Raw genomic sequence first — 23,652 nt, 5'->3', positions numbered from 1 at the left:
AAGGAGTGAACACAAGCACTCCTACTCGCATGTACACAAACAGTACCCGTGGGAAAGGCAATGTTGCTCTGTTGGGAGCTGGTGAGAGCAAAAGAAAATAATGACCACAAGAGAAACTACTGTTGGCCGAACAGCTTTCCACCATGATAATCTATTTATGGAGAGCTGAAATGTGGAATATTACAGGTTAGCAAACAAGGCGATGTGAGCTGTCAGAAAAATATGGAAGACCACTCTAAGGTCTCACACATCTTTTAATCTGTCCATTTTAAGTGCTCTTTTAAATTGCTGCCACACTGTGGATTTGGATCATTAAAAATATTATGCTGAAACTCTTCTCTTCTCTTTACTTCTCAATACAGGGGAAAGACTTAAGTACAAACTTCAGTTCAATAATCCTATGCTTGCAGGCATAAAATAATTCACAATAAAAAACGTACTTCTCACAGACTGTGACAAAAGGAGCCAGGTTAGCAAACATCCTTAGCAAGCTTACAACAGCCTTTTACAAGTTGAAAATAGTACTTGTTTTATCAAACACTTAATTTGCTGTCCTAACACTCACACACACTCACTTACAGTTAAACTAGCAAGAACAAACTCGAGTAGCTACTTGATAATCCATTATCTAAAAGGTCAAACTTGGCGAGTGTTGCTATGTATAAGGTCAAAGTTCATTCAGACTGATAGATTTACAATGCATACAAGTAAGGATTTTGATGGGGAATCGAACACATCTTTCCCACTTTACACTGACTAATCAAGATGCTTATATTTGAGCAGTGCAGTCATTCTGAATCGCTGATGTTAGCACCACAGGACCATTTGTCCTGAACAGCTTTAGCCTGGCAGGGAAGACAGAAGCCAGCTGATAGAGGATCGGTGGCACAGAGCTTTCCAAACTCCTCGCTGTGGAAAGAATCTGATGATCAGAAGCCTGAGGTCATGTACAGACCGAGCGTAGATGCTCATTAACTACAGTCACACAGTGATGATGCTATTTGACCGGACCAGCAAGCGCTGTCCCTAATGAATGAACTGAGCAGGTTGAGAAGCTGCGGAAGAGTAAAGAATGTATTTCTCCGAACTCTGCGACATATGGACGTGACAGCCGTGAAGCACGCAGGAGGAAAGTAAGGGGGGGGGGGGGGGGGGGGGGGGGAGAAAGAGGCACTGAGAGACAGATAGAAGACAGAGCTGCTGTGACAATGTTGTTAGCTGCCTGAAAGCGACGGAGTGGAGCAGTGTGGTGGAGTGTTGCGCGTGGCAGTGAGGAGCTGACGGGCTGTCGGGGAAACGTCAGTGTAGCAACGAGGCCTGGTAGACTATGAAGTGAAAGTGACCTACATACTAGGTGAACCAACAAGCTACAGCACCAGGCAGTACCATCTGGGTTTACAACAACCTCATACACAAGATACTGAGGAAGTGAAAGAAAGAGAGATAGAGAAAGCCGACCACCACCACCACCAAAATAACACCCTTTAATGCAACTGGAACAATTCTGTCCGCACTAAGAGGTTAGATTTCTGTTCAACTTGAACGCCACATTCCCTCTACATTGAAATGTGGCTTTCAGACAGTCAGTTAAGTCCCTCCACTGTACATTTTTAGCTAGTGTGTGCGTCAGCAAGCATAAGTGTGCATGTGTGTGTGTGCAAAGACGTCTAAGAGTGTTTTCCCCAGCTCCTGGGCTCCTCAAGGGTTATTTACCGTTTTGATTCTGCTCAGTCAGGCCTCAAGAGCAGGTTTTCTGATAAGAAAGGTAAACACCAAGCAGATCCTACACACACATTGCACACAGACACAGACAAACTCAATAAACCACTTCTCGGAGCCTTGACCGGTGCAGGGTCCCCTGCATTTTGAAGAGCCTTCATCATGTTATGAACGGCTACAGGTAAAAGTCAAGGACTAAAACCCAAGCCTCTTTCTTTTGCTGTTTTTTATCTGGCCTAACACTACAGCAACCTTGAAAATGAGATTCTGAATGTTTTCATGAAGCAGATGCTGCTGTCGGCAGAAACTAGACTGATAGCAAAAGAGAGTGGAAGATTGTAAAAAAAGAGCCATAGAAATGAAAAGGGAGGAAAGTAGCACACAGCCACTTTCTGATCAAACATAGATACATACGACACTCTCTCAGGCCTAAGTGAATCAATAAAACATCTGGTCCAATATGTTTCTGAAAAAAAGAACACACACAGCGCTGTAGAGGCAGACTGAAGGGTCTTTCATGGTTTGTACTGTATTTGTAGTGTGTTCAGTGACAGACGCTGAGGTTTTGTTGTGGCTTTGAGTCCTGCATGAAGGCATGTAAGCTGTATGACTGTGAGCTTTGACTGTAAAGTGTACCATGTGGACAAGACATCTGCTCTGCCACATCTATTATGTTTCAGTTACTCCACACAGAAGACTGAGAAGACGTTTGCCTGACAGATGTTCGCTGAGGACTGGTAACTTGATGGATGCTGCATGTGTCTGTTGATCCCTGAGAATAAAGAGTTGTTCTTTGTAGAGCCCTCTCCCCCCACTCAGCCTGCTGATATCTGCATTCCTCCAGGTCTTTACAAAGATTAACTTATCTGCTAGATAACCTTACGGCCAAAGCCGGAATGATATGTCAATGAAGTGATAAGTTGATCAAAAGGGTATCTGCAACTTCTTGGACAATCAAATGTTCTTTGGGTCATATGTATAGTACAAATGCCAAACTTTCTCTGGTTTCAGCTGCAAATATGCAAGCGTTGTTGGTCAGACAAAAATATTGGATTTTAAGATCTTGGGGTTTTGCTGGAGCTTAAAGCTATTCATATACCTTAAATTAAATGATACATTTACTTATTGAGGATTAACATTTTCATTGAAACATGTAGTACTGAAAAGAGCATCAATAAGATAAGTATGTAGACCGATGCTGATCTCAAGCAGCCCATGAATCTGGATCGCTGCCCATCATTTCCTCTCGAACTTGCATCACATCAAAAGCAACTTGACTGGCGTGAAATGTGGATTATGAAGGCATATCTACCACACACACACACACACACACACACACACGCACAACTTTCACTCTTCAATTGCCAGCCTCTTACTGACTAGCCAGGAGGGTTAAAAGGAAAGATGGACTTCTGAGAGATGAAAGGTGATCTACTGTAGGTGGATTCACCAAATTCGATTTTCATGGTCTGCTGAGATACAGCCACTACTTAAATAGGCGTGTAAGGCAATCACGCATGTACTCTCACACATGCACATGCTCACACGTATCATATAAGCTTCTAAGACAGTGCATGGAAGGCATTCTTTGACACGCATTGATGGGGTAATTTCTTCTCATGAGTGCAATAACACACTTCCATAAAGTAGCTGCGTTCATCAGGGTGTTGGGTGAGTTTAGACACACAGCAGCTGCTTTGATGCTCAGCAGTCTGTCATCACGCTGCTTAGACAAGCAACATGGTACATGTATGTAAAGTGTAAAAAGTTCAATAAATGCTTGGAGCAATTTAAAAAATAAAAACAGCACAATGTGCCACAAAATAAATTATACTTTGGCCTACGATGCCTATGTTACCACTCACTTTGACAGACTGAAAAACACAGAGAACTGAATTTGAAAGACGGCTATAGCGATCGTGTCCACCATAGTATTCAGCACAAGAGAAAAAAGGCCACAGCTGTGTAGTGCAGAGCGTAAATCAACTTGACTATGTCCCAGTCCTGTAATTTCACAATCCTCCACTGAGCATAAACATTCCCTGAATGATCTTCATTCCAGGCATTATCACTCCTCACGGGATTACCGGCTATAAGGATGGATGTATTAAGACTTTAAAAAAGACCTGAATGAAAATCAATCTGCCTCAAGGCTAGACCTTTTTGCCCTTTGTCATAAATTGCAATCTTGTTTATTCATTCATAAGCTTTGTGGTTGATTTACACGTTTCTTCAGTCCTCTGTGCCGTAATCCCTCCATGACTACCTCAGATAATGTGCCAGTCTCGCATTGAAGGATCTTCTCATCCTGCTCTCGACCCCCACAGCTCCACCCCTCACCCCATTTCTTTGTCTTTTTACATCTTGCTCTTTCCCCTTTAGTCCCAAAGCCCGAGTTGGCAGGTAGTGGGCAGGGCTGTGTTCAGTCTTGTCGGGGTAAATTATGGATCAGGTGGCTGGTAAGCTGTCAGAGGTACCAGCTCTGTGCGGGTGCCAAAAACACCGCAGGCATTCCCTGGCACACGAACACACACCTCCCACCTTCAACCCCCCAAATACATAAACATGGTTATCGAAGCAAGGGAGCCCCTCATCTTCACCGCCATCAAACCTCATGTGTTTTCATCTAACATTACTTATTCACTGCACACATGGTCACATATGGAGGCACATGCTTAAGTTCATGAACAAACACAAGTGAACATCAGATTTATATAGGCATGCATGAAAGCAGAAACACAAACACACACACATATGGTGTGCAGCCTCCTCCTCCCTCTTTCTGGAGGAGCTCCAACGTGCCCCTAAATCTCAGCACAGGGTATGTTCTGGCACAGAAAACACATCAATACACTGGCTTTTTGCAATTAGAGGAAGGTACGCACACAGCTCCTCCGCTTCTGCAAATCAACTAATTCACAGATGAGACACACACTTAATCTAAACAGCTGGTCTGTTATGGAGATAAAGCAGAGAGAGAGAGAACGAGAGGGCTGCAGGTTTGTTCAATACCTGCACCTAAAAGCTTAACTGACAGCCCTATTGCCTGTAATAAGTCACTTTACGCAGCCTTACAGATGTTGGTATTCTCTAAGCATAACCTGATGTCAAAGTAATTACCGTGTGCTAATTTGTCACAGCAGAGGTATAAAACAAAGGTAGAAGAGATACAAGGAAGGAGAGAGGATGGATGCAGAGGGGGAGCAGGGGGGAAGGAGAGGCCGGTGGCCCGTACGAGGCAGGGTGTGATTTTAATGCGTGGAGCTCAGTCTCATTACAGGCTTCGGTCTGAGGAGCGCAGGGGTCAGACCTGATCCAAACCCACACTGACAAGTGCAAATGGGATTCTGCTGTCTGTCTCAACACCCTTTGTACACACACCCGCCCCACAAACACACTTTCTCCCGAAAACCAACCCCCTCTTTTAACACACACACTCTATCTCCCAAAGGCATCACCCTGTATACGTTAGGGTAAACACACACATATGCATTCACACAGATATCCATAAACACACAGGAAATCAGAGTGACAAAGTGAAGCGCCTCTTCTTTTTGTTAGCTTTCTCTGCATCTGCGTTCCCTCCCAACATTACAGCACCTTCTTCCACAGGCAAGGACATTTTTCAACATCATCCATTTGATATTTTTGTAATCTAAAAGTGTGTCTCTCTCTGTAGTTGATATGTTGTCCTCAAGACCAGTGACCTAACTTCTGGCACAATTCCATAAAACTTGACCAACTCATTCGATCTTAGTTTATGACCCCAGTAGCGGTTGCACAATATCATTCACATAGACACACATTTTAAAAATGCATACACATAAATCTAGCTTTGCACATGGGACCGTCATGTGAGGCAGGGTGGGCAGCGTGGACTTGCACAATCACCATGATGAATCACCCCATGTAATGGCCTGCCGAAAAGTACTTTATTGTTAAATAGTGCTTTTCCGTGGAGACTGGCTATCTACATGACCTACACACACGGCTAATACATGCAGTTAACACACACTCCCCCCCAAAAAAGGCAACGACCTAGGAATAAATTACCATTGACCTTTATACACAGCATGTTAAAGATGCAGCATCCTAAGTGTGCTAGACGTGTATGAAAACATACAGAGATGTTACAACGATAAAAACCCCGGCTGTACATGACCTATGAATGCACAAACAACTTTTAACACAGAAATACTCTTGAGTGGAGGGGCAGGGTATATTTCCAGTGTGAATGGCCATTCATGTAAAAGGAAACCACAAAATGACCATGTTTCCTCTCTGCTTAAATGTTGAACGAGCATGTGCCCATAAGCAACCCGGAAGCATGCAGACCGCCTTGCAACATAAAAAAAAAAGGTGTTCTTAGAAATTAAATATGAAAAGCATAAAATATGCAGCTAGCTCCCACAATGCCAACACTGCCTCTGACACAGGCTTTCTCTCCTTCGTTCCCACTGCATGTTTTATTCAGGACTGATATTCTAAAAGCTGAAATAGAACAATCTATTTTCCCTTGCACTCCTCACTTCTGATTTACTGATGAATATTTCAGAGGAATGTCAGAAAAGACAGAGAAACTCCACTCGGCAAGCCGGCGTCTGCCTCACCTCCCATCCTCCCTCCGTGTTACAAGACAGCTACGTGATCCTCTTGCAAGGCTCACTTAAGTAGCAGATTTGCTTAATTTTCTACATGATTTAACAATTTGTGGAGTGAGTGTTCGGGGGCATGAGAAGGGGGCGAGAGAGGAGTCTTTGGCCCATGAGTGGAGGAAAGTGAAAACGGGGGAGAGGGGGGGGGGGGGGAAAGATAAAAAGAGGCACAGTGCTGCACAGACAGGACACTTGATATGAGGGGGGGGGGGGAACAAGTCCCCGAACAGAAGAGAATTCAAGCTACCTGCTGAACCCAGTTCTGTTTCAAAAACTTTACGTAAAACTCTTTCTAAATGTATTCCAAATAAAAAAAAGGCAAAAAATGTGACTTGATTAATTTTCTTTCACAACTTAAAATATGAATACATGCAGTAAGAATAAACAAGCAGGTAAGTACATTATGGACACATGTTAAAGGCACACATCTGCTCCTGCTCTTTCCAGTCCCTCATGCCTATTTATACCTGACTGGAATGCCAGTTAGTGAGTGACTGACACACACGCACACACACACACACACAGCTATTGTTCTGTTTGAGTCGAAGCAAAGTCATGGGCACTGCTACGATAAAGGGAACAGAAGAGAAAACAGTGACTAAAGAAGACAGAGGGACACAGTATGGGAGTTTCTCTTTCACACATGGACATGTACACACACACACACACACACACACACACACACACACACACACACACACACACACACACACACACACACACACACACACACACACACACACACACACACACACATACAAACACACACACAAGGAGCACAGATGGTACTCACAGTCTCTCACTGGTGCGGGGGATATTCCTTGGCATGGTTTTGAGACCCAGTCCATGGCAGTCCACTGTGGTGCCGCTGCAGGTACACAGGGCTGGGCAGGCGCTGCTGTGGCCCACGAGCAGAGCGCAGAGCATCCCCACCCACATCCAGAGGGCAAGCCGTCCCATGCCTGCCCCAAAGCAGCTACCTCTGACGGGCATATTCACCTCCACTGCAGACAGCTCTGCTTCAACAAAACCCTTACTTCTCTCTGTCCACCTTTTCTCTGGAGGAAAGAAAAGAGTCCTGCTACACCTTGCAAGTCCTCTAAAATAATGAAATATGTGTATAAATAGAAGACAAAACTAAAAGAAATGCTAATATGTTCCTCTAAGCTGTGAAGCAAATTCCTTTTTGTTCTTCTATATTTCTTTTGATGTAGGTATGATATCCACCACAGTTTGCTGATGTTAAAAAAAGCTTGTTTTTTTCTTTCTCTTGTTTTCTCCTTGCAAACTCTTCTCCTCTCTTGTCTCTGTGGAGTTGCTGTGCTCTGGTCTGCACACGTCTGCGTCTCTGTCCTCCTCTCACTCAGTCCCGCTCTGCTCTGCTCGCCTGAAGAGAGAGGGAATAGAGAAAGAGAAAAAAAACCCAGTCTCTCTCTCTCTCTCTCTCTCTCTTACACACACTCACACACACACACACACACCAGTCATCCATCACAAGGATCTACAAATAGCAGAGCCCCCCGACTCCACCCCTACCCCTCCTCTCCACCCCCATTTCTCTCCCTCCTCACACAACAGCCCCCCCACACCCCAGAACCCTGCCTGAACTCACTCTCATTCTCCAGATCCCTTTCTTTCCCTTGATTCTATTCACATTACAGATCTACTTCAAGTATTTGTATTTTTACTCACTCCAATCCTTTTCTCTCAGGTTGGCCTCCAGGCAAACCCCTAGAGAGAGACCTAACCTGCATGACACTGCATAACCCCTGCCCGAAGGGAGATTCTGTGGGGAGACTGGGCTGTGTCAGTGTGTGTGTGTGTGTGTGTTTGTGCGTGTGTGTGTCTGAATGCATACATGTAGCGAAAGAGAATCCACTGGGAAAAAGAGGAAATCAACACCTCCGTCCTTGGAGGCAAACATACGGACTAAACAATCCGTAAATGTGGGTCTAACGTTGAGATCGAGTGGCCCCACACACACAGAAGCTGCAGGAAGGACCTGGTATGAAAAGTAAACGCACTCAGACACAGATATTAATGATCTGTTGGAAGGCAGACCACAGTCATAAAAAGCCAACACTTTATGTTAAGCATGAACAGCAACAGAAATTATTTCCTAATACATTAAAAGACAAGCAGCTACTCTCATAACCAAACCACTCTGCCATTTGGATTTATGGCAGTAACTGGCTAAACATCCCCCTCTTAATTCCAGGATCATGCATTTCACTGGACTCAAAGCATACAGACATAAACTGGACTGTGTTGAGGAGGGGAAACTAAATGATAAGCATATAAATATTATTTTCAAAAGTTGGACATCTAGTTAAAACACTATATTTTAGAGTCCAGCCACTGTTGACAGTGTAATTGTAGCTTTCACAAAACTTGTTCCAAATCCATATTGATTTGTAGTTGCTTGAATTGCAAATCACTGTGAGGAAATTGGTAGGAAATGGCCCTCTGGTTTTAGTGGGTTGAATCCAGAGAGCATTGTTCACAGTTATCCACACAATAAAACAAATGGTGACACCATAAAATAAAGTGCAGGAAATTGAGAAAAGTGATCAAGAAAAGAGCAACAACATGTCTTGTTGATGATTAGATTGATTAGATCCTGGATATTTGGGTATCTGCATACTCATCACCTACGTATTGAGGCTGCTAGATTAACGCAGGATCAACTGCTAAACGGCACAAAATCAATACAAAATACTTAGACCACTTTCTATTTATCCATAAACATTAGTTACTTTTACATCCCTTCTTGTAAGGGATTGCACAGGCAACAAAAGTGTCAATGATGCATTATTGGTTTGGTGTCCTTTAGTACAGATTCAGCATTAATCCAGAATGATTCATTATGCACTCATGTAGAGATTCACAGATAAACAAATCATTATACACTACATGGCTCCTATATTGAATTTATAAAGCGATTTGTGTTGGTTTTGTAAATGAGTCGATATGATTCTTTCTATAAATCAGAAGGAATTACTACTTTTTAGCAGTTTTGGCTCCTTAGTTTTTGTTTGTTAAAAAAACTGTTATAAAAAAGCTAAAACTAAACTAAAAGTTGGTACTTAACTAAAACTAAGCCACCAGGTCTCTGGTGTAGTTCTGCAGAGGGCTTTGCTGCAGGGTGGATCCCTCCCAACAGAAACATCAGAACAGTCCCAAAGACCCAAGAACTCTTTCACTTGAAATATGCAAGCAGACACATTTGTGCACATGTGTCTGTCTGCTTTGTTTCTTGACCAACTGGAAACAAGTACATGTGCTGAGGTGTGTGTGTGTGTGTATGCGTGTGTGTGTGTGTGTGTGTGTGTATGCGTGTGTGTGTGTGTGTGTGTGTGTGTGTGTGTGTGTGTGTGTGTGTGTGTGTGCGTGTGTGTGTGTGTGTGTGCACGTGTACACACAGTTACCCTCGTCTGAAAAAATACTCCATCTGTCCCCGTAAAAGTGTCAGTGCAATGTAGATCTTTCTCCTATGAATGGCTAATTAAAAGGGGCACAGTGGTGTTTAGTGGTAATGGGGGGTGGCGGTAACGTCCCTTCGCTCTCACAGTCGTGATTGGAATACACGCAAACACACAACGTGAATTTTCTCCTGCTTTCAAAGCCGTGGGAGGACATGGCAGCAATTTGCAATTAATCTGGAGGATTGGAAGAGTTTGCAAAAACAAACAAGCTCACCAACAATTGACTCTGATGAGGAAATAACTGCAATTAATGTGAAACGGCTCCCAATTTTAAAGTTCACAGTAGTGCTGATGCCAGTTGAAAAAGTTATTTTTCAACAGTTGGAATCAAATTAGAAATCAAAGAAACAAGACAGAGTTGGCAGCTGCTCGTACCTAAACAAAAGAATGACGTTTTTAGTTCCTACATGTGTGATTTACAAAACCAAATGTGCTTAATAGAGAGAAAGAAAAAACTAAGAGAAACCAAATGTAGCATCCAGAAAGTTCCACAGCATGGTTCAAACCCGTCATTTCTATTTCACCCTCAGAAGAGCTGTGCCTCAGAGAAAAGGAAAGAATGTTTCCTCAACCATCCATTGTTGACACAAAAAAAATACAAAATCATGCTGGAATCTACAAAGAATATTTAAACCTTAAATGTTTTTCCTTGCTCTATCTGTAGTTCTAGAGAGAATGAGCTCCCTCTGAAAGGCATTTCGTTGCAAACACTAGCAAAATCACATCTACTCATAAGTGCTTGTGGGTTTTGTTGCACACCAGATAATGTAAAGTTGATTACAGTACGTCGGACTCATTTTACAGTCATCATTCTCATTTTGGAGTAGGAATGCTAAATAAAGCCCCTCCAGAGTTTTGGCTGTAAAACAATGCTATTCCTATCATGGAAGCTGTCTGATGTATATTTACAGAACATGAGAAAAAGCAGGCCCATTCTCACAGATGTTTACAACATATACTTACAATACCAAACATGCATTGACATGGACACCATAATGACACACTGAGACATTCCTCCTATTGTAGAGGGCAGCCTCCACTCTTAACATCCACCCACTCTCTCTCAAACTCCGTAAAATATGTCCATTTCATGGGCAAATCCAGCATGATTTTGAGTAACAGATTATTCCTTTAGTGGCCTTTTGGGTACTTATTAGTGTATTTAGCTTCAAACTGATTTACATTTTATTTCACAAATCTGTAAACTTTAGCAACATGTAACCTTTTATGTCAAATTTGTTTTTGTTTGAATTGTCATTTTCTTCCAGTTTCTTATTTGCTTCAATGGACACTTTTAAGCCTAAACATGAACACACAACTTGTTGACTACTTTCTGGCTGTTTGACATCGGGACATGTACTATTGTAGTTGGAAGAAGTTGAAGAAAGGGGTAAGAAAAATGTAAAGCAACATGTATTTTTAATACGTTTTATTTTAGAGTGGCTACTGGGATGCATTTAATTTAATTTATATTAATTAAGAATGAGTCTTTTTTGGTTAAGTATTGAATGTTTATGAACTTATTTATGGTGTTTTGCAGATTTCTCTCATGTTGACCGGTCTTTAACAGTTGTCTCTACTTCACGAACAAATCAAAGCACGTCATACACGCCATGGATGAACCAAATGTGCTCTGGCTGAATAACTATTTGCAACTAAACAGCATCACCTTGTGGCTGCAAGAAAAACAGTTGCAGAGGGGAGCGTCACTCAAATTCCTTTTAACACCAATGAAGGAAGAATATGGAAAAAAGGGTCATCATTACTTCAAGCACACAGTATATCATGTCAAATGAAAAGACACCAACAGAACTCCGCTTGATGTCTTTTAATTACAGTAAGTTGCATAGCTTCACAGTAGCATTACGATCATCAGTTTACATGGTCAATGAAAGAGTGTTGGCAATCATCACATTATAGTTGAATTGTAACAGCTTGGCAGAGTGACCATTGACCTGAAAACTGCTACTGAAAGAGTTAAAAGACAACAAGCAGGCTGTAAAAGTGGCAGTGGCTCCAACTCTGAGAGAAAGCACCTGCTTTAACCACCACCTTTGAAGGCAAACAACAAATCCTTCTTCATTTGCACTCAACTTTTTCAAAATAAAAGATAAATATAGAAAAATCTAAAAAAGTCAAAAGAAAAAATGCTGCACAAATGCATAGAAATGTATAAAACTGTATACGATGTTGCATAAGAGTCAACACTGACATAAGACAACTTAAATATAAAAGCAAGACCAAGTAGTATTTTAAAGTAGCAGTAGTTTAAAGACTCACAGCTTGAAACCCAGGAATTGAGCTAATGGAAACAAAGACAAACTATTTAATCTACACAAGCTGGTCTTTCTCTTGTTATATGATGCTTGAATTCAATCTTTATAGACAGTTCAGCACACTACCAAAGCAATTAGGAATGTAAAAAAACAAACAATTGCATTATACAGTTTCTTAAGACATATTCACTTTAAGGCACTCAGAATTCACACTTTTCTAAAAAAAAGTCTTGAAGGGTCTGCATTGACTGTGTCAGTCCAATTAAGGTATGTTATGCTTACAAAGACAAATGTCACATTTAAATAGAAAGAGCCTGCGTATCACATCTTATCAAAACATCTGATGCTTTGGAATCCAGGAAATAAAACAGCCATACGAGCAATACAAAATAAATACAATTTGGTTTGCAAATTAAATAAACGCGTTCCAGGTGATAAAGCGAAACACCCACAAATTCACTGGTTAAAATACAGATCATTTGCTTCCTGCTAAAAGATGTAATTAAAAATATGTAAAGAAATGAAGACGGACCACCTATGGACTGGGTAAGAAAACACGTGAACTGCATTGACTTAAAATGAATGGATCATCCGATTGAACTCTTTTTAGACTTTCAGCTTCAGTAAACCATACTAAACTGCAAGAAATGGCTATCTTAGTAACCTTCAAGACATACACATCTTACTTCTTGAGAAAGAAAAAGCAGAGTACAGATCCAAACATGGTGTCAAAACAAAGCTGCTCAGTGCCTTACACTGTTTAGTTTGTGTCGACGCCTCGAGAAGATCCTTTAATACCCTTTACATAACAGCCTGACCGATGTTTCTTTGTAGAGCGCATTCTTTTAGAGTCGATTAATCCTAAACAAGATGAGAAGAGATGGAGAAAAAAAAAAAAGGTTAGGTTATTTTAATCCTTTCAGCAGAGTACATCAGGCATCATTAGCAATGTAAGCACTGTTGAGTCAAAGAGAGGCCAGGCCGGCCTGTGGTGAACCACAGACAGGAAGCTGCTTCAGCACAGGCAGGAGGAAAACTACTTGTCATAGTCGATGACACTTTTAGGAGAGAATCATGCTGTCCCACAATTTAAATGTGACATTTTGATTAGTTTGGTTTAAATAAAAAGGAAATTGCTACTTTTGTGTATTTCCGTAAATGCCCTCCATCATAGGGGAATATTAAATACAATATCACAGTTTCCAAACTATTTATTGAGCCAGTCAGTCATCCTGACATGAATGTGATTATCTCCTGTTATGTCAGGAAACATCTGAAAGCAGGTAGCCTCCAGGACCACAACATTAGAATGATTACAAATCCTGTGTTCGCGTTGTAACAATACTCACTCCTCCACAGCTGGTGTTTTCTCTTCCTTTGCCATCAACTGCCCACTGGGTGGAGGACTCGGCAGTCTGCTGTTTTCTTTCTCTCTTAATACCTGGCTTCCCAACACCTTCCTCTGTTTCATAAACAACAAGGCATTACTATGAGATCGGCAGGGTTGTATTAAACATACTATGTTTTTCTATTGAAAACAAAACACGTATTTTCCGTTCGTTTTTCCTCAAATTGCACCAAGAACATGTCGAATGCATTTTCTTTATCATAAACCTTTAAATCAGAATACTTTTAAGCCTGGCCTTGGGAGCTACAGTAGATCACTGGCCAACATCCATAACATTAATCTGGCTGCAACTTAGGCATTATTTATCTAATATATCATATTCAATCACTTGTATATAGACTCGTATTGCACTATTTTTCTTTTTGTATTTACTTACACTATTTTTTCTGTTTTTCTGTTTTATTGTGTTGCACTGTTGGAGGAGCCTGTGACCTAAGATTTTCATCGTCATAACTACACTGTAGCTATGTACGCATGACCAATAAAAGCCTTGGTATGTAAGCATAAAGAACATTTCCTTAGAATCTGAACATAATGGAAGGAAGGCTGAAAAACATAATGTACGCAGGACTACTGTAAACAAACCTTGATCATTCCTCCCAGCGAGCGTGAGCGCCAATGTTTCCGGCTGAATGGCGTCCGACAGTCAGACGAAGGGGTCAGCAATGGCTGCTTGTCTAACTAAAAACAAAATACAACACATAATAGGTGCAGGGTTGAAAATAGTGTCTGTATGTCCTCTCCCCTTGCAATAGGTATGGAGACCTTTACTGTACCTGTCTGATTAGTTTCTTCTTTTTGGCAGACTCGGGCATGGTGCTGACCTGCTGGTACAGCTCTCTGAGGGCAGACTCGGTGTAACTCGCTCTCTCAGGGGACTTTAGGGAAGAGGAACTGCTGACCTCCCCTCTGATGGTCCTCACGGAGCGAGAAGGGGAGGCAGCTGTCAGCACAGGTATGAGCTCCTGTTTACTCGCAGAACAGAGTGTCGAGTCGTCCTAGAAATGTCGGAGATAACATGTGACGAGACTCGATATCTACTGCTTTTCAAAGGACCTGACCATAATCAAATGTAAAGAGCTATGTAACACGCAGCACAAAACATGTGAGCAAGAAATAAGAGGCTTTAAAAAGCTGACAGCATTGAGAGGTTTTCTTTCAATGTCCTTTGAAAATCCTTCTATTAGGTGCGCATTAGCAGATGAGAGTCTCTCAAGGTTCTGTATTTAGACAGGATGTACCCTAAATGAACCAGACAGTGACATTACTAGATTCAAAAGTGAGCAAAGGGAACAAACAATGTTGTGAAAGCTTTGAAAAGAGCTTTAGAGATAAATATAATGTGGTTCTACGCCACACGCTTCTTAGAACTTAGAAAAAGAAGAGAAGACTAAGGGCAACAAACACTCACCCTTGATTGAAGAGTTTTTGATCCGGTGAAGTACAAGCGGGTATATTCTTTGATGTATGTAGGTGCCTTCAATGAAAGTAAATGTAAAATAAATCCTCTGGAGAGAGCTCATTGTGACAAATTATTCTACCATACGATCCACGTGAAGGGTATTTATAAATGTATGACCTCACACAACATAAACGATGGCGTCCGGGTGGAACATTGGCAATAAAGCAGGAATACAGTGTAAATAAATGAATAAATACAATGACACAGCCTTTGGGTTTTGAAAGGCGATATTTGTTTCTCATGTAAATTCAATATTGTTCTTCTTCTTTACCCCCTTTGCATTTAATGCAACCATGGCAACAACATCACTTGACAGGAAAGGTTAATTATAAGCAACACATTATAAAGTAAGAAAGAAAACATCCCAACCTCCTAGCTGTGATTATTATTCTAATGATATCTAAATAAAAAAGACCTGCACGGATTTGTTTTGATGAGAACAGGTTCTGTAGCACAGAATACAAACAATCATGATCATGTTGTTGTTCCTATCATACAGAGAGAAGCAACAACACATATATATTTGTAAAGAATAAGAAGTCAACTGCAGGGAAAATGACCATAAAGCTGCTTACCTTAAAGAGCTTTTGTGAATGCCTGATAAGGAACGCAATCCCTTTATTCAGTTGCTCAATTTTTCCCTGAAGATCACTTGCCATCACCTGCAACACAAACAAAAACCATGACAAAATAATTCATACAAATATTGAAAGTTTACTGGATAGCAAACATAGTGTGGACAGCTATATCATTATCAGAAGGTTGATGGATCAAAATGGCCCTTACATTTTTGGGCCAGATGATGTGTGGAGCAAACATAGTGGCGAGATTGATAGCAGACATCTTGTTGATGTGCTGATTTCGGGCGGTGTGGTAGAGCAGGTCCAGCAGCAGCTTCAACAGGCTGCGGTTGGCTGGTGGGAGCAGCATGAACAGGAGCTGAAATGCCTCAATCTGACGTTCCTTGTCATGCTCTTTCGTCTTATCCCCCTTATCATCAAAGCGAGTCAGCTCTGGACACAGAACATAAGAGGATTATTGCAAAGGGAGCAAGGGGGGAACTATTCATTTCTGTTAGGGAATAATTTGCTTAGGTATTCAACCTTCGACACAGTTCATCATTTTCTCCTCTCACTGTCTCCTTTCCCATGGCATAGGTCTACGGCCTTGGGTATTGCTGCTATCTCTCTTAAGGAGGAGCAGCTTGGGCGCATTGTTGTTGCCAGTCTATGACAGAGCACAAGCCGCCATGAGGTAGTTTACTGTTCAGGGACGTAGGTTCCCTGGCGCACATTCTTTTCTATGGACGAGAGCTCTAGTTAGATTCAGGGTCCATATTGCTTTAGTCTCACTGATGAAGAATGTTGATTATTACACTCCGAACTAGTTAAAACCTCGAGCTACAGAAAGAGTTCTTCAGAATTGGTTTGGCAACCGTCATGACACACCACCTGTCTTGTCAATTCTCCGGCCGTAACTCCAAATAACCCATCAGTGTTTGCCATCAAAGCTCCAGCTCTCCTCGTGCCTCTCTGAGTCCTGTTTCCAATTGCTTCAGAAGTTTCCCCCACAATTTCTTTCTTGTCTTTAAATTGATCAGGATTATGCTATCTTGAGACATAATAAGGATCTGTTCATGAGTTAACACACACCTGCAATCTTCAGGTGAGCCTGATAGTGTCTGTGTGTGAGCAGGGGCTCCGGCAGCTCCCCCAGGTAGGCTTTGAGCAGTGTGGCCGCATCATTGGGGTGGAAGTCGCCTGTCTCTAGATCTATATCTGCCCCCGCGTTCAGCATCTCCCTCAGGGCGGCCTGCCTGAGGCTGTGGCCTGGCACACGGAACAACCCCTCCACATGGAGATCTGAAGGGTGGGAGAGGAAGATAGTTAGCGACAGCCAAAGTGGAGGGGAAAAAGTACGATGTGACGTGTAGGCGGGGAGACAAAGAGTGAAGGAGGCATAGGGAGACAAAGACACAGAAGAGAGGGGGGGAGACGGAGTGAATCAAAATAGAAAGGAGGGAGACAGCCGGAGCAAAGTGCTTTCAGATAAATTATTGACCCAAGCATTTTCTCCTAGTGTCCACTTTCAGAGAATGACATCATCGCTTTCTAGAAATAAACCATGACCTCATGCTAATTCACTGCGCTCCAAATAAATCAAAGAACAAGTAGTACGACTTAAGTTACAGCCTTGATGCTCAATAAATTCAATTCTTATAAGACTTAAAGACCCTGTTCAGCCCTGGCATTATAATCACAAGTTGACAGCTGTGAGTAGGTTGGTTCACACCTGGCATATGATTGCGCCTCCACAAGCGCCTCAAGTGACCACTTGTCATCAGATCTCACTTTCCCCATTTATATGTAAATAAAAAACGTACGTGTTCAGTTTTCATTTAAACAAAATTATCACAGGGACAACTGCATGGAAAAATAATCAGAGCAGACAATAACATAATAAGTGTGGTGCAGCGATCACATTTAAAACGCACCTGGGCTACATTACATCACCTCCAGCGAACTTCACGGAGAACATTCAGGACAAAACAGCATAATTAATCTGTTTAAACCAAATATTTTCTAATGAAATCACAAAATCCTTCATCAAGTTAGCATGTCCTTTACTTCTGAGGATGTTTGTAACCAGTACCGATAATGTAATCTAAATGTAACCTGTCTGTATGCTCCTTGTGTGCTAAGTAACCAGCATGAAACACAAGTGAAGAGGACAATAATGGTTGTGGATTCAATCTGCACACACTGTTCCATCATTTTACAAGTTATTTTCTCTTGATGGGTAGCACACACACATCAAACACACACACAGTTGAGATTGTGGTCCTTCAATGTAGCACAAGATGCATTGATATACACACTGCTAGAATAAAGTGGTAATTTTAAAGTAGTAGTGTGGGTTATCGGATCTCCAAGTCTAATGGATGCATTCATACGAGTACGTAGTGCTGTCTACTTGTGAATGGATTTTCCTAACATTAATGGTAATGCCAGGTCTGAATAGGGACACAGAATAAAGCAATTAAACTCGGTATATCAAGAGATTTGTAAATCAGGTCAATATTACAGGTGATTATCTGACAAATACTGTCATGTCTTCAGATTTGTCTCCCCCTGGAGTGACAATGTGACACATGCAAACTGTATTCAAGATATCACTCATCATATTGGCTTTGGATGTGTGCTAAACATGACATAATGTATGTATGGAGTAATACTCACTTTTACTCAGGTATTCAATGAGTTGATAGATCTGTGCTATTCCTTCTTCAGTTAGTGGTGCACCAAAAACAATTCCTTTGTCTGAAAGTCATCAAAAACACAGTAAGACTGATTGTATAGTTTGTATATGTTGTATTTATTACCTAAAATCACTTATAAGAATAATTTAATAAATTGTAACATTTTCATCCATTAAATGGAACCAACAATTAATCATCTCAGGCTAACACATATTGTAAGGTTCAGGAAAATAAGTGGTATTTTCTTAGCTAAAAACTACTTCAACAAATAATAATGATAAACAGATTAATTATAAGTTGACTGCTTAATGGACAAATCATTTCAGCCCTGAAGGAAATAAAAACATTGCAAGTCTGAAGAAGTGTTATTTAATTACTTTAAACAGGTCTGTGGATAAACAAACAGCACTTATTTTGTTGGTTATTTACCATTCGTCAATGCTATTGGACACATACTATATCAGTCTAAAACTGCATTTCAAAGAGTGTAAACACAACAGTATCTTAACCTTTCCGCTTCAGGAAGTTGAAGGAGCGCAGAAAGCCAGAGGCAGACGGCAGCTTGGCCTCTGACTCTCCGGTGAGTTGTGCAAACTCTTCCCCTGGAAGATCTATGAGTCGGGTGATATTGCTAAGCACCAAATCCGCGAAGGCCTGTGGATGCTCGTGCCTCAGCCTCTCCACAAAGAAGTCCGGGTTAAAGATCACAGACTGGCTTGTGCTTGGCTTGACCTGGCTGATAAACATGGTGCATTTTGTTCCCCTGTTGAAGACAAACACAGAGGGTGGGTTTGGGCCAGAGGTGGAAGGAGTACTCAGATCTTGTAAAAGTATCAGTACCAGAGTGTAGGAATACTCTGTTACAACTAAAAGTCCTGCATTCAAAATGTTATTCAATTAAAAGTAGAAAAGTATTAGCATCAAAATATACTGAAAGTACCAAAAGTTAATGTACTCATTATGCATCGGTCCATTTCAGAATAATATATATCATATGTTTTGATTATTATTATTTATGCCTTATAGTGTTGTACATTACATTTTGTACAGTGCTTGAGTAAATCTACTTAGTTACTTTACACCAATGGTTGGGGCTCATTTTGAGGCTCAACGGTTTGGGTTGGTAAACCTTTTGGGCTAAAATAAATGGGCTCTAAAATGCAGCGGTTAAAACAGAAGGGATGACATGTAACGTAAACAAACATGCATACGAACATACATATGCATCTCTTTCTTTTTGTATACTGTGAGCCATGTTCATCTCCCTGAATATATGTTTGCACATTTCTATACATCCCTACCTCTCTCTAAATATCTGCACAGCCTTGCTCTTCAAAGTGCAGTTTGTCATATATTCATAGTTGTACGGTATTTTAGTCTCTTGTGTATTTATATTTGGTGTTTGAATGCGAAAATCGTTTTTTTAACATATTTTCTTTTTATAATCGTTATATTTTATTGACCTTCTGTTACAACTTCTTTTCATATGTTGTTCGTGTTTGCACCACCATACACCAAAGAAAATTCCTTGTATGTGTAAACGCACCTTGCATAAACCCGATTGTGAATGTTCGTTAATGAAAACACCAGCTGTTGCTAGGTAAGCTAAGCTGGCTAACGCTAACACGTCTGATACTAACTTACTCGACTACTTAATAGTTCACAACAAAGATAATGCATCTGCACTTATCAAGGCAAGAACCCACACTTCACGATGTGAGGTTAGATGTTGATTGTAAGACCTACTACACGAAAAGTTTGTACCTTCGGCTCAGTTTGTGATTGTTGTGAGGATCATTTTCAGCCGCCATCTTCGATTTGAATCTTCCGCTGTTTAATTTTTAGTCCCGCCCACGGCGTTGTGATTGGCAGAAAATATATGCACGTCACTGTAGGGTTGCGGTCGGATAATCCAAAAATCAGCTCCTAACGTCTAACCCTATCGTCTATTCCTTGACCTCTGAGTGAAACGCCATGGGGCCCTCAGATTTTGAGGGAGAATTGTACACCCGGAAGTAAGTATTCCCCTTACTGTCGATTGATTTGACAGTGATATCTACAGATCTGGATGAATGATGTGAAATATAATCAAGTGTTAAATCAGACTTTAGTTCCACCTGGAGTAAATTCACAAGCTACCCTGCAGTATACAAAGTCATTCAAACTAGCTGCACCTTCACCAGCTTTGAGAACACTTTAATTATCAATCATTATAAAACATATATTATTCTGAAATGGACCAATCTGCACATTGACTACTTTTACTTGAAGTATATTTTGATGCCAATACCCTGTTGGGGTTCCACAAGGTTCCATTCTTGGACCATTACTTTGTTCACTGTACATTAATGACTTGCCTAATGTATGTCCTGAGTTGAATGTGCAAATGTATGCCGATAATGCGGTCATCTTTGTACACAGGAAAAAGACTGAAATGATCTCATCCTGTCTCTCAAATGCATTGGACAAGTTTCAACACTGGCTGAACAACATTTGCTTACAGTTAAATGTAAAAAAGACAGTATGCATGAGTTTCAGTAAACGAACAGTCAAAATCGAAGGATCCAACGTGCTTTTAAACCGAGCAGAAATAGAACTAGTCTCCCAGTTCAAGTATCTTGGAGTCATATTGGACTCGAACTTGACTTTTAAGAAACATATCAAGAAAGTATCCAATACTATTAAATTCAACTTGCAACATTTTAAACAAATTAGACCTTTCTTAACTGTCAATACTGCAAAGTCATACCTCCACTGTATGATTCTATCCCATATTGAATACTGTTTTACAAAGTTTTTATGGTGAACTTGGTATCACATTAAGAACGATATTCAGTAATAAGTCTGGCAACAATAGCTGGTTTAAATGATTTATTCGAGCTTGCAATGTTTTGAACAGACATCCCCAGTCACCTCGTTTGTCTTTTTGTAGTCCTCGCTGTACGTGTCCGGATATCGCCATCGTAACCACAACCTCACACACTGGTACTGAATGTGCATCAAAGTGTTCCTAAGAAGACAACTATACCAAAAGATTTATGTAAACGACAGAAGAAGCGATCGAAATGTGTATTTCAGTCTAAGGCCACGCCCCCCACCTCTGCCTCCTGTTGCAACAGGAGGCAGAGGCAATCGCTTCTTCTGTCGTTTACATAAATCTTTTGGTATAGTTGTCTTCTTAGGAACACTTTGATGCACATTCAGTACCAGTGTGTGAGGTTGTGGTTACGATGGCGATATCCGGACGCGTACAGCGAGGACTACAAAAAGACAAACGAGGTGACTGGGGATGTCTGTTCAAAACATTGCAAGCTCGAATAAATCATTTAAACCAGCTATTGTTGCCAGACTTATTACTGAATATCGTTCTTAATGTGATACCAAGTTCACCATAAAAACTTTGTAAAACAGTATTCAATATGGGATAGAATCATACAGTGGAGGTATGACTTTGCAGCATTGACAGTTAAGAAAGGTCTAATTTGTTTAAAATGTTGCAAGTTGAATTTAATAGTATTGGATACTTTCTTGATATGTTTCTTAAAAGTCAAGTTCGAGTCCAATATGACTCCAAGATACTTGAACTGGGAGACTAGTTCTATTTCTGCTCGGTTTAAAAGCACGTTGGATCCTTCGATTTTGACTGTTCGTTTACTGAAACTCATGCATACTGTCTTTTTTACATTTAACTGTAAGCAAATGTTGTTCAGCCAGTGTTGAACCTTGTCCAATGCATTTGAGAGACAGGATGAGATCATTTCAGTCTTTTTCCTGTGTACAAAGATGACCGCATTATCGGCATACATTTGCACATTCAACTCAGGACATACATTAGGCAAGTCATTAATGTACAGTGAACAAAGTAATGGTCCAAGAATGGAACCTTGTGGAACCCCAACAGGGTATTGGCATCAAAATATACTTAAAGGGCCCATGTCATGGCCATTTCCACTGATCATAATTACATTGTTGAGGTATACTAAAATAGATTTATACTGTGCAATTTTCCAAACTCACATTGGTTTCGCATACAGCATCTCTGTCAAGCATGTGTATTCAGCAGTATTCACTTTCTCCACTAAACGACTCGTTGGAGCTCTTGCCCCCCCCTCCCTGTGAGCCTAGTGTGCTCCGATTGGTCAGCTCGGCCACTCGTTCTGATTAGTCAACCACCAGAGAGGCTGCGCCCATGTCTAACAGTGCTTTTCCCGGCTGCTCTCAGCGTAACATCAGTCTTATCATGGCGTCGGCACAGCCGTATATTTTATATACATATATATTTTTAACTGTTGTTATAGAAGAGTGTGACGGCCCCAGGGCCTTTGTCTTACGATGGGGTGGAGCTGAAGAGGCTAATCAGCACGATCACGGACACCTCCGGACACTACGGCCCCAGTCTCTCTCCAAAGCGGCTGCAGGAAGACTAACTCTGCGATCCTCTCAACCACCTATCTGGATTTACCACAATAAATGTGCCGTGGTTTTGTAAACTCGTGTATGTCTCCTTGTCTTTGTGGCCTACGAGCCGCTCATAACAAAGAGTAAGTTATTTTTACCCGTTATAAACTACTACTGTTTGATGAGAAATCAAATCATGGTTTGCTATATATGAATTCAGGGAAGAAAGGATAGGCCTACTAAGTATTTCCATTAAACTTTATTTTTAGAAATGTACAAAATGAACATAAATATACATATATACACGGTATATCATCCATTCCTCCTCCTTGCATCTTGCCTGCGCAGTCGGTGCGGTGCCTTTTAGCACGACGCCTCAGTAGTAGTAGAAGTGCCTTTTAGCACGTCATGGATTGTCCGCCAGGATCTGGCTGGACGAAATCAAATGCAAATCACAAAATATTAGAGAAACTTAGTTGTTTTAGATTCGTTAGTAGTAGTTGTGTAATGAACAGCTTGCCTGCTAATATGCTAACCTAGCTTTGTTTACCTTGGTAGCTAACACGATATGAACGTTAGCTTGGAGGAAAGGCAACTATAATGCAGTGTAATAAAACTACTATGAACAAAAGCTAGTGGTTCATATTAGGCTAGCAATAACGTGTTTATAATTGCAATCGTATACGGGTATTCTGCTACCATACAATGTAACTTGCATGAATACATTGTTTTGCGCTAGCATACAGCTAGCCTCGTTAGCTACATGCAGTATATGTACGGTCACAATGTACGGTAAATCACAGTACAGTATACTGTATGAGTATTCCGTGGTGTGTGAATGCAGACATTCTCCTGCTATGAGATACATGTATGCAAGGCCATCTGCTGATATTAGAGTTGATATATGGAAACTCTAGCAACTTAGTTAGCACAGTTAGCACTGTGTCAATGGCTTAGCAGTCCAACACAGTTTACACATTTTAAACAGTC

At 41.0% G+C, this 23,652-nt stretch overlaps 2 protein-coding genes across 3 annotated transcripts in view; both read right to left on the bottom strand.

Annotated features, from left to right (window-relative positions):
* slit1a (slit homolog 1a (Drosophila)) overlaps positions 1–7,759 on the bottom strand; it is an 85,763-nt gene extending 78,004 nt beyond the window's left edge. For both annotated transcript variants that reach the window (XM_034152533.1, XM_034152534.1), the window contains exon 1: positions 7,168–7,759. In XM_034152533.1, coding sequence (XP_034008424.1) covers positions 7,168–7,367 — 200 coding nt within the window. In that variant the 5' untranslated portion in view covers positions 7,368–7,759. The remainder of the gene's footprint in view (positions 1–7,167) is intronic.
* Positions 7,760–11,672: 3,913 nt separating this feature from the next.
* LOC117499433 (rho GTPase-activating protein 19-like) lies at positions 11,673–20,196 on the bottom strand. The gene is made up of 11 exons (XM_034151809.1): positions 20,029–20,196; positions 18,774–19,027; positions 18,245–18,325; positions 16,658–16,867; positions 15,792–16,018; positions 15,581–15,667; positions 14,955–15,020; positions 14,320–14,541; positions 14,129–14,224; positions 13,485–13,597; positions 11,673–12,996 (listed from the first exon to the last, which is right to left on the bottom strand). The coding sequence occupies exons 1-11, from the start codon at positions 20,073–20,075 to the stop codon at positions 12,981–12,983; spliced, it is 1,419 nt and encodes a 472-aa protein (XP_034007700.1). The 5' UTR covers positions 20,076–20,196; the 3' UTR covers positions 11,673–12,980.
* Positions 20,197–23,652: the final 3,456 nt, after the last annotated feature.

The sequence above is a fragment of the Trematomus bernacchii genome, unplaced genomic scaffold, assembly GCF_902827165.1.
Source record: "Trematomus bernacchii unplaced genomic scaffold, fTreBer1.1, whole genome shotgun sequence".
In the NCBI taxonomy this organism is placed as follows: domain Eukaryota; kingdom Metazoa; phylum Chordata; class Actinopteri; order Perciformes; family Nototheniidae; genus Trematomus; species Trematomus bernacchii.
Note: the sequence above shows the minus strand (reverse complement) of the source record. Positions and strands in the feature narration are given on the sequence as shown.

What these genes read in the sequence shown, in the direction of transcription:
- LOC117499433 (XM_034151809.1), bottom strand. Translation starts at nt 20,075, where the DNA reads ATGGCGGCTGAAAATGATCCTCACAACAATCACAAACTGAGCCGAAG. An exon ending in AATCACAAACTGAGCCGAAG is followed by an intron (nt 19,028 to 20,028) that starts GTACAAACTTTT and finishes TGTCTTCAACAG; the next exon opens with GGGAACAAAATGCACCATGT. An exon ending in CATTGAATACCTGAGTAAAA is followed by an intron (nt 16,868 to 18,244) that starts GTGAGTATTACT and finishes CCCACCCTTCAG; the next exon opens with ATCTCCATGTGGAGGGGTTG.